The sequence below is a fragment of the Mytilus californianus genome, unplaced genomic scaffold, assembly GCF_021869535.1.
Source record: "Mytilus californianus isolate M0D057914Y unplaced genomic scaffold, xbMytCali1.0.p SCAF_5, whole genome shotgun sequence".
NCBI lineage: Eukaryota > Metazoa > Mollusca > Bivalvia > Mytilida > Mytilidae > Mytilus > Mytilus californianus.
In genome coordinates this window covers 100,967,319-100,979,952 of record NW_026262701.1, presented here as the reverse complement: position 1 = coordinate 100,979,952, position 12,634 = coordinate 100,967,319, and the positions used below count along the sequence as shown (strand labels likewise).

The window sequence follows — 12,634 nt, the reverse complement described above, 5'->3', positions numbered from 1 at the left end:
GGTCAGATCAATTTTCTAAGAAATCTTCTACCTCAGAGGACATTTTGATAATATCCGATGATCAGTTTCACAAAAATTCTCATGTCTTAAGTTGATAGTAAGTATACTGAATTAATAATGACTTACGATCAACTTTAGTGGGAAGATTTTTTTGTGAAACTGATTACAGTACATCTACTTGCAAATAGATAATTTTAATAATAAAAAATAAAGGAAGAATTTACCATTATTTTTAAATAGACTTGTTATTGTCTGAGCATTGATTGGCTGTCTAGACAATATGTCAGTTGTATAACACCAAGCCTGACATTTAAATTTTAGACAAAGTTTGTCCCTTCATCAATAACTTCACATATATATTCATTCCTTTCCACCCTGTCTGTAGAGTATGCTATAGTGTTAAGTTTGAATACTTTCAGGTTTAAGACAAAGGTTGTCACAAGTAATGTAGCAGTTGGTAAAAGGTCCATGTCCTTTCTATAATGATCAATCTTTCAGGTGGTCTTTGTCTATGGAATATTTGAATGTAATTAAAACTTTTTCTTATAAGAGTCAGACTTGATAGACACAACATCAATATTATTATGAATAGTAGCAGGTACTTAAAGGTTTCATTGCTTCCTATGAAGATCATTCTTTGAGATGGCCCCTATCTGTTGAGAATGCATTTTCAATATAAACATCATATAGAGTAATTTTTCAATACACAGACTCATTATTATTATTATCAAATGCAAAATCTCTTTCCTTTCTTGATAAGAGGGTAGGAATGGGGTACCCCACATGACGAATGACGGTAAAATATTTGTTAAAATAATGTTAGTGTCTAAACACTTTGCTCCATTTGACGCTTACAGTAGCTACAAAATGAGATTTGACGAATGACGATAAAAAATCAAGGCTCATTTGACGCTAACTGTAGCGAAAAAATTGACATTTGATGCTTGATGATAAAGGATTCCTACCCTCTGATAAGGGACTATTACTGACAAGACCTGAGACTTATAACTTTTGCATCTGCTCCAACAGAATTGTAGTTTTGTGTACTTATCAATAAAAAATAATAGCATTTTACCAACATTTGATTTTTCGTATATACATTTAAACAAATTTAATGAAGAAACTTTAGTAACATGTAAAAGGGATTAATAAAATTGCCCTTAAATTGTTCTTCCAATGAATCTAGTGTAAACATTTTTTTTTTATTAATGTGCATACATAATAAATCAAACTAATAACTTGTCAGGAAAAGTCAAAGTTTAATAGAACACATTTTATTAAATGCACTTCAGACCAAATTTATTTGTGGTTAGGGTTTCTAATTTCAAATAATTACTGGATGGGTATTAGTAACCTTCATTAATTCACTAATTTCCTTGAATATTGTTCAACAGGAAAACTCACTTTTGGAAATATGGTTGTAACATTTAAAGGGTTACAAAAGTTACATTAATAACACTGAAAATTAAACTCTGTATATTAGCAACAAAGTAAGGTAATTTTGTATTGATATTTTAAGTACGAAGACCAGATACTATCACTTATGGATCTAGCCACTAAAGTAATAATACAATTCCTGTTTAATAGAGACATTAATGTCATATTTTGCTATTTTGTAGCAAAAAGTAAAATAAACCAAACATATCCCCATTCTGGCTATTAATTTGATAGATCTTGTTCCTATTGAAATTTGTGTCACTTGTAATCTACCACTTATCATTGTATTGAAGAGGAGCATAGACTAACTTTCAAATTTAGAAATCTTTTAAATTCTTTTGAAAGAAATGTTATGTTCCAAAGCAAGCTTAGATGTTGCTTCAGGTCTTAAAACAGTACGTTTTTTCAAAATCTTGTATCCTCCCAATATTACTTTCAGATAACAGAAAATTTGTCATTTTCCTGTCTTAATCAAATTGAATGCAATAGAGTTTTTATATGCCTGTCAAAAGACCAGGCATACAATTATATACAAATGTCTGTCCATCTGTATGTCAACACTTCGTATGATAACTCAATTTGCTTTAAACCATTTTCATTTAATCTAAAAACAATCTTAGGATTGACGGATGAATCTCTCTTTCGATTTTGAAATTTTTTAGCTTTGTCGTTCTAGAGCTACGGGACTTAGTGTTAAATTTAAGGCAATTTTTCACATATGGCGCATTAACGCTAGTATTTCCTCAAAACTTTACATTATTGTTAGGATTGATAAAAGGAAGCTCACATTCAAATTTTTTTAATTTTCTTGTTTGTCTTTCTAGAGTTACAGAACTTTAATTGTCAGATTTAAGTAAAAGTTTTCATATGTTGTACCATCACTGTGGGGTCTATATTGCATTCACCTTGTCCATCCTTCTATTTGTCTGTTCTTCCAACAAATATTTCAATCAAACTTTTCTCAGCTACTAATGAACAGACAGATCTCACATTAGGTCAGCAGCTTGGCTATGATGAATTGTAAGCACTTTTCTGTTCTGTTGGACATGTACCTAACTACCTAATAATTGATACTTTTGAATTTTTCAATATATGTTGAATGAACTTAAAAAATTTCGTTACACTTTTCTCAAGTACTTCTGAACAGAATGACTTCAAATTTCGTCAACAGACTAGCAGTGATGAGTCCTAATGTGTGAGCTCTTTTCAGATCTGTCTGATACCTTTTTCCTGTTTTCCAAAACTTTGAATTACAAGTTGGTGTGCCTTAACTGGAGAACACATGCAATTTCTTTTTCATCTCTGTGATTAATATACTTTTTTCCTCATTCTTCTTAATTTCTATGACAAGGCTTCGAGGGATCAGTGGAGGCTATTGTGAGTCTACATACAGATCATAAGTATAAAGGGTAATAGACAATATTAAGAATACCAAACCAAAATGATTGCAAAAATAATTATGAAAATGAAGTGTCCAGAAAGAGGAAGAATATCTAATCTATTGATTGTTTGATTGATTAATGGTTGCTTAACATCCAGTGGCAAATATTTCATGCATGTTTAGGACGAGAAGAAATTAACAATAAATACAATAATGGAGGCCATCCAGACTGAAGGTCAGGGAATTTTAGACGGCCGCTGAAAAATGAGGATACTGTGGATTCATTTATTTTCGTGGGTACCAATTTTCATGGATTAAGGAAAAATTATATTTTCATGGATATTTGATTTCGTGGTTTTTCAAAAAGTTGTAAACAAGCCTATGGTCGATTATTACTTCGATGAACATTTAAATTCGTTGTTTCCCTGTACCCACGAAATCAACGAAAATTGATACTCAACGAATATTAAGGAATCCACAGTATATTGGATAGGTACAGAAATTTGGTCCTGTAACAGGCCACCTACGGACCCCTCAAAGAATTGTTACAAGGGTTCTAATCTATGGTCCAAAGTTGATAAATGATCATACACAAAAATCTAGCACTTTTAGCAGTTATGCTACATCATCGTAATTCATACTTGTAGCAGATAAGAGACCAGAGTTCTCAATTTGTGTGAGCTACTTTTGACTTTTGAGCTGCATAGGATGAAATGAAAAAAAATTGAATAATTCACCTGCTAAGACAGAAATGTCTGTACAGGTGTTAATAGTATAATAGACAAAATACCTCACAAAATGGTATCCAGACACAATAAGGGTGCAGGGTTTGTATAACATGATTGGCTGTTCAGAAATAGTGATTTATGTGTAATATTATCTAATTTTCTGATTGGTTTAAAATACCTTTAGTGATTATTCAATAATGTAGCTTTTATTGTTTTCATTTTTGATGTACAAATATAAAAATGATTTTTTGTGAGATTGTTACAGACCAACAGACATCTTCTATAGGTTCGTTCTAAATTCATGATTTTGTTTGTTTCTAATTTGCAGAATGCATTGCAGTTTTCGTTGAGGTATCTGAAGAATATTTTGAATCTTGGGTTTTACAATAATGACAATAGATGAATGTAGATTATATAAAGTATATAAATATAGATTGTATCACAATACACTTATAATTTTTAATTTTTAACACAGGTGTATGAAAATAGATTTAAAATTCGAAAATTAAACTTTCAATTTTAGATAAATGTACAATTGATGGGGTTATGGAATAAAATCTGTTTCTCTAATGATTTGATGAAAACAATAGAATACTAGATATGATATTCTGAATAAGGTTAGACAGGATATCACATGCGACAAATGGTTTATCCTAAATGTATCCAAATGATCAGAACTAGATTTAATGCACAAATAAAAGAGAAATAAAGATATTCTACTAAAGTTTACTAATGCATCTCTTTTTTGAAAAGCGGATAAAAATGTGAAAAATCACAAAACATACATCTATTACTTGCATCATGGTCTTTTAGCAATCACATGTTACTAGGAGGAGTCCATAATTATAATTTTTTTTTCATTTTATTTATGGACTAGCTTTTCAGCCATGTACATCTGTGTTTGCCAAGTAACTATTTTGTAATGCTATTGTATATTTAAAAACTGAATATGTTAAAACATACTTTTTTTTGTTCCAGGTTGTCTATGTGCCATCCACATCATCAACTGCATCAACTAATCAGGATAATATCGAGCATCAGACCGCTTTATTACGTGAACGCAATATCATAATGCAATCAGCACAAACTTCTGTTCAATTACCGCCCCATATCCCTATATCCAAGGATGGGGAGGAGGGTTATATAGAAAGTCAGAACAAATTGGAACGTCATCGAAGGAGTGATTATCAAATATGCTTTCGACCACCACCAAATAAAACTGTATATGATAAGGACAGTCCCCCTCCTTATAGTTCTAGGTCTACTTCCTCGATAGATAGCATTGGCCAAGCCAAAAATAGTAATTTAGTAACAGACAATAATGGATGCCCTGTGTTGCGTTGTTACAGTATGTCAGAAAATAACAATCATTCGTGCTTTCAACAACCGCAGCAGTTTTCTAGAACTTCTGTGTCCTCAAGACAACTTAGGCAAACTACTAGTAATACTGGAGTAAATATGGACCGACCTCCCGATTATCCAGGAGGAGTCTTAGGAACAAACGTTTATCATAACAGTGCAGCGCCAGCAAAAAATTCTGTATGATTGTCGGTTGGCAGCCATTTTATCTCCTTCCATGTGCTTATTAAATTATTTGAACGGAGATGAAGCTATTGTGATATTCTTTTGGTTAGGTCTATCATTTGACAAAGGGCATGCCATTTTTTGTGATACATATCTTTATGAGAGAGCTATAGAACTTGATTGTCCCTGCTCCTAATTAAGCATTTTATGTTGAAATGGACAGCAGCACTTATTATCATCGTTATTCTTTGTGGCTTTACTGAATAGTTTTTAGAAGATTTATTTTGTTCTAATTTCAATATTGATGTTGATGTAGGCCAGTACATAAGTAGTCATACTTCATTACAGATCGAAACACTTTTTTTCTTGAACCTGGAAAGTGATTTTTTTTTTTTTTTTAACTAAATCTGTAGCTATCTGGTTGTGCCAAAATAATAAGTCAGGTTGTTTTTAGAACTAATATCTGTAATACATTACTAAAATGAGAAACAAAAGTCAGTTATTAAGTGTAATCCCCATGTAGATTATGGTTGCTTAGAGTAAGCATATGAAATCGAAATTTAGGAAATGAGGTATTTGTAATGTATTTTATTAATGTTCCATTATTATTATTGCTTTCAAAAGTTTTGAGGAAAAGAAATATTTGTCCATGTTAAATTTCACAGATACCTTCCTTCTCTAAACTAAGTTTCATTATTACATATATATATATTTATTTTTAGAATTAATTGAACCAAGGATTTGTATAGTCACTATACAAATCCTTGATTGAACTTTAAAAAAAATAAAGAGTTTTCTGTTTTTAACCAAAACACATTACATTGGTAAACATTGCATTATATATATTTCAGTCAGTATTTAAGGGGGAATATATTATTTAGAAAACAACAAAAGGGCTGTCACATTAATATTTTTTAAGAATAAAATTTAAAAAAAGTTAATAGTAATAATACACTTATTTAAAAAGTTTTTATTAAATAGGACTTGAAACTAGGTTGGTAAAGAAATAAAACCCAATATGGCATTATTGTTAACTATTGTAGTGACACTTTGAACTAAACCAAATTATGACATTACAGAAATATACAAAATGACAGGAAATTAAAACTTCAACTCAAAAGAGAAATTTTTTGTTCCAAGGGAAATGACATTTGCAGAATTGAAAACTTCAACATTCACTTTTGTCATTAATAATTTATAGGTTTTCAATTAAAGAAAATGCAATAATTTTAAAGGAAAGGAAAATGTCGGCAGTTTTTTTAAAGAACTTTTTCCTAAGAAGATGGAAGGGTAATATTGAATTGTCTTGTTCTAAAGATACCAGAGTTGGTTTTAGATGAATTAATTTCCACACATCCATATTATTAAAACTATTATTGGTCCTTTCTGGTCATGCAAGACTTTGTCTTGTTAATTGATAAATTGAATATTTTTTCAGTATTATGTAAAAATGCATTACCTGTATTAGAAGAATGATAATACATGTACCTGTATTCACGTAACATATTTAAAATGTCAGGATTCAAATCACTCTTTTATAATCTAACGCATTTCTGGGTAAAATTTTCAAAATATAGAGAAAATTGTTATGATGGGTAAAGAATGTCCTATACAATGAAAATCCATACAATGGCAAACTACAAATATTCATAAACCTTTACTTTAAGTTTAGATCCTCAAACGACAAATTCAGGGTTTTATTAGTATTATGAAATACTGGTTCTAAACAATTTTTTCCAAAAATAGGCATTTCATTGCAATCAAAACTATTTTGATGACTTTATTTAAGTTAATGGGACCATTTTTGTGTGTCTGATGAATGAATTTTGGATAGGGGGTTATATCATGTTAACACTTTGTCATTTTTATTTACAACTGAAACCATACTTGTATAAACCAGTTTCTATTTTAAAATGGTCAGCTCATTTTAATAAAATCTTGAGTTTTATTTTATTAACAATTATTAAGTGAATATTGTTCAGATGAAGCAACTTTCCTAGTCAGAGTTGCATTCAAGCTATTTGGGTTTCATCACCTTGCATTTTTATGCACCGGCCTTAAAAGTAAGGGCATTATCTTTTCCATTCCGTGCATCCTTCTCCTTCTCTTTGTCTGTCCTTTGTCTGGTTAAAGTTTAAAGATTTTTAGTCAAAATAGTTTACCATGAAGTTGTGGTATCATCATCTTCAAACTGAGTATTATGATGAGAACTATTAAAAATATATATTACAAAATAGGGTTTTAACTCAGATTTTGTGGTTAAATGAACATGGAAATGTGATAGTGCGAGTGAGGCATGATGTCCTATGGACACATATCCTTGTTTAAAATGGATTTCTATGAAATGAACTGGATAATAATTGTTAAACACACATGGTTTCAGTTGTGATGATAAATAAGATATAAAATAATGCATATATATAAATATTTTCATATGGAATATGCTTGGAAACTCCTTGAGACTGGGGATAGAATAAGTACCGGTAGGCACTCTTTCTCTGACCTGTGACAACAAATTTTATTGTGATCCAGCTATAGTGTCAAGTTTCTTGACTTATTTTTCTTGTAATCTATCTGGAATTTTTCAAAGTACTTATAAGAAAATTTAAGAAATGGACGTTTTTTTTTGTAGGAAATCTTCAATCATACATATGAATGTTTATGTGTAAGAAGGACTTTGCCAACTTGAGATCTTATTGTAATTAGTAATTTGATGGTCTGTAGTCATACTCATTATTAGTCATATGGGAGGGGGGGGGGGGGGCTTTATTTTTTCCCTTCTGGTATTAAAATGACAGCTGTTGACTCTAGTGTAAGACACATAAACAAGACTATTACCATTTCAAGTAAAATTAACACTAATTGTCTGTTGTATCATACACATGTAAAAGACTACATATTTTTACACACTGTGTGTGTAGTAAATTGCATAATAACTGTCTGCTGTGTCTGACACGTTTAAGCGAATACCAGAATGTTTCTATCAATAATTGTCTGTTATATATCAGACATATTTCAATATTATGATTCCTATGATCTCATTGGAGCAAACAATTCTTGTCTATATGTTACTCTCTCCTTCTCTCTTCATCTTGTTTCTCAATTATAAAAACCTATTCTATTTCAAAGAGAAATTACTATGTACATGTATAAATTTCTTTGTTGAATTGTTATTTTTTTTTTGTGACAATTTTACGTGATAGAATTGCATTGCATACAAAATTTCATGTGATTTTTTTGTGATATAATTTGGTTTATCACTTGTTTAAAAAGACTGGATACACATGATTTCAGCATATTTTATCCCTTGTTCAAAAAGATAATTGTGACTTTCACTTGTGTTAAATAATTCAAATAGAGCATATCTTATTATATAAAACTGAACTGTAAATCTGGTCCCATCATTTCCCATGCTTTTTTCTTCTCTAATTAAAATGAGAAATTAAAATTTCTGACTCCCTACATCAGTATTTTATTCTACATTTTTAAAAGACAAAAAGGATAATTTCACTCTATATCAGTGTTATAGTTTAAAAAAACAAAACAAGTTAAACAGAAAAAAAACAGGCCCTAATCAGAACCGATTTGGCATTTTTATATTTTTTGTATCGATTTTTGTTTTAAAGTAGTGTGAAGATGGATTTTATATTGGACATTAAAACTTCTAAAACCAATATGGATGAACTGTTTAGATCTTGATATGCTCAGCATATTTAGTACAAAGAGGAGTAACTCTATTATTTTGAAATTCTTTGGATTAAATTTTTTTTTTACCACAAAAACTGACAGGGTCTGTTAACTGCTATTCTTAAGAAAAATAAGTACCAGTACTATGATGCTATCATTTTTAACCTAGACCCTTTCAAGGATAAATATATCTAAGATTTTGTTATGAAATTTGCCAGAATGCCAATTCAGTTGTATTTAAAACACATTTCTGAACTAAACTTTCCATAGCAATATTTACCTTAACTTTGTTTTTTTTAATGTTCTGGTGTCTATGAAAAATACGCAAATAACTTGAATACATATTAAACTCTGTTGATAAGAAATCTAATGGGCATACTTTGCAGGACTTTAGCCACTGTAACATTGTTATTCATACATGTAATATATTCTGCCTGATAAGTACCCCACTCCATAATTTTTCGATTCAAAATGCTTCCCATTTTTGAAACAAATAATATTGCCATAGTACGACACTATTTGCCTTTATTATCCCAGTACTTAACAGTTAACTGTGATTCCAGAGTGCAGATTTTGTTCAGAATAAATGAACGTTATAAATGGTTGCCTGATGTATAATTTTGTAAGAACTTATCAGGCGGAATGATTTACAGGCATACTCTAAGTATGTCTGTTATATGTATTTGTCTCCTTTGTAAGTACCTAAGGTGCTTTGTATAAAGATCTTCATTTTTGTTTTGTTTTTTTTTTTGTTACACATTACCAAAATAGGTTTATATTTTTAATTGATTGTTGGTAGTTTTCATGCACAATATTCTACACATGCAATGTTGCAGTGAAATAAAGATACATTAATTAACTACATTATTTTTTCACAGAATATCATGAGTGAAGACCAGTTCATTTTAATAGGAAAAAATGTTATTTGACAGGATTTTTGTGAGAAATCTACACATTTTTTTTCGTTTGGAAAAAAGATCATGTTATAATGAGTAGTTTTCAAAGATTACTTGAAATTTTTTAAATATCGAGTTGCAAACTGTATGTACTATCTTCTTCTCCATTTTGAAGTACAATTCGAAAGGTATTACCGGTATGTTTGTAAACAATCCTTTAAAGTAATTTATAATTTGACTCCTCCCATTCAGCACTTTTCTTTTACTGTTATCAAATAATGCAGTCACATAGATCTAGCAGAGCAAACAATGCAATGACAATGTTTATTCTCATATGTGTACTTTATATGTTATTATTATGTGTTTTTGTGATTTTTAAAAGGAAAAAAATATATTTTTATGTTAGTTTGTATGAAAGATATATATATAAAATGATGTTTATTTACATGTAATGTTAAGTAAAAGATAGAATGAAGGTGTTGATAAATGTTTAATTTAATTTCCAAACAAAGTTGACCATTGGTCAGTTAAATAGTAGAGGTGTGCTGAAATAGATGTAATTTGGTTTATGTGTATAGTCTTATGTGTGAATTCTCTCATTACTTTCTGGTCGTATGTTATATGTATAGTGGGATTTGAGTACAGAGTACATGAAGATATGTCCTACATCTTGACCTCTCCAAGTGCAAATGTCATTTAACCAGGGCAACTATCAAAATAGTAGCAACTGGCCTGTTTTCCATAACTTTAGTATAACTTGGATTCAGTAGTAAAATTGATTATTAATATACATAAGGTTATAATACTTTGATTTGAATTCATAAAACAAAAATTGAATAAATTCTGTTGGAAATTACACCTGTATACCCAGAATTATTTGGAAATCAAAATTAGATATACACATTGTATATATAATAAAAATATTTGATACACATCAGAGAAGTTTAAAAAATAAAATGTGTGTTATATATGATATAAAAAGGACAAGTTTTGTTAAGTATACAAAAGGGGAGTCCCTAATTATACAAAGGTTTAATTTGTAATTCTTTTGTTGCTAATCACATGGTAGAAAAATTTGGGAACCAAATTATAGTATGTTAACATAAAGTGTACTATCAAGTCTGCTAAAATATATATTCAATAGACCTTGGTAACCTATACATTTCTTGGTTGACTGGACGTATCACAGAGTACAACTCAGATTGCCTATCTAGTTAACTAGTCATTGACAATTTTGCCTTCATCATAACCTGCATCAGGAATTTGCATGAAATATCTTCCACTGGACGTTAAGCAAGCGACTTTAAATAAAACAGTCAATTAACCTACACATATAGGTCAAAACTATGTCCAGTTTTCAGTCGTGGGTTTTGGGCACTTTCACTCCCCTTAAGCTTGTTCCTTTAGTTGGAATCTAAATTATCACTACTGTTTTGTCAAAAACCAAATTATTTATTTATATGTGAGCATTGTACACAAGAGAGTGTCTGTGTCTGGATATTTTGCAATGGGTGTAGTATGTATTGTATACTTGTATTTCATTTGACATATACTTTTGTTCCCTAATTCATGCTTTGCCCGTCTTTCAGCATGATAATGAAAGATTTAATTTACAAATAGTCAATGCAATTACTGAGTCTGCTTCTTATTGTTCTCCACAAAATGTTAAACAAGCAAGGTTTTAACTGTTGTATATTAATTCAGTTTGCATTTTGTTTATGGTTTTCAATGGAACTCATTTCAAAAACACTTGATTAAGATGCAACTTATATTTATTTCCTTTGATGTAATATTAGTTGTTAGTGCTTCAGATATTTATTTGATATATTAACTTCAACTAATTCAAGAAGAAGAAAAAATATGTCCTAATGCAAAAAATAAAGTAAATTCATTACTAAGATTCAAATGTTTGTGGCATATCAAAAAAATACAAATCTTCAAAATTGATTAAAAAATATATTCATTTGTTCATGGTTTAAACAAGGTTGTAAAAAGGTTGGTTTGGATTTAGTCATTTTTTATTTCAATGAGTATTTTACTTTTCTGAATAATTGGGCATTCATGAGACAACAACACAAAATAAGGAAGCTACCATTTGATTTTTATGGGGGGGGGGGGGGGGGCTAGGATGTAATTTGAAGAAAAAAAAGGTAGGACAGGAGTTTTGAGTAAAAAAAAAGGCAGGATGATAATTTATGTAAAAAAAAGTCAGGATAAACTAATAAAAAAAAAGACAGGACCAAATAGAGTGAAAAATAAAAAGGCAGGACAGAGATTACAACTAAAAAAAAAGGCAGGACAAAATTTTTCATCCTAACCCCCCCATAAAAAAAATTAAATGGTAGCTCCCTAAGCCATAAAACCTACAAAGGTTTTTTTTTCAATAAAACTAACTGAATTGATTTCTTTGAATTTTGTTTTTCAATTACAGATCATATTTGCAATGTAGATTTTTTAGACATCCAGCAACTTTAACCAATAATAGAAATCTGTTCCATGTTTTGACTATAAAAAATGATTTGAAAAAATAAGGATAAACATTGAAGTTTTTGTTAACATAAGCATTTTTAGCAATCATTATAATATACTTTATTCAGAAGACTCCTTTTGTTTTGAAAGTTAATACACCTCCGTTGTCTATATTTAACAAATGATTGTATGTCAGAGTAATGCACCTACTTGGAAGATTCTTCACAGTAGGATTTTTTAACATAACAAAAAATTAGTAGCAGTCAGAGCTGTATGAAATGAAATGAAATGATTTTTTTTCTTTACAATATGAAAAAAAAGAGATTTATGTTTGTGAAAATGTGCATGAAAACTGTCAACATTTCATTGTCAATTGCAGTCTTGTATGTTTGTTTTTAACAGTCTTATCAACTGTTTATGAAAAGTATAAAAGATAATGCTTATTCTCATCTGTTTCACTTGTGTTGTATTTGAGAAAAAGTGCTGAATATAAAAAAGCTATACATTATAAA

General features: G+C 29.8%; 1 protein-coding gene across 1 annotated transcript in view; it reads left to right on the top strand.

Annotated features, from left to right (window-relative positions):
* The window catches only part of LOC127702141 (uncharacterized), a 102,180-nt gene extending 89,546 nt beyond the window's left edge, over positions 1-12,634 (top strand). The window contains exon 6 of the mRNA XM_052206242.1: positions 4,525-12,634. Coding sequence (XP_052062202.1) covers positions 4,525-5,091 — 567 coding nt within the window. The 3' untranslated portion in view covers positions 5,092-12,634. The remainder of the gene's footprint in view (positions 1-4,524) is intronic.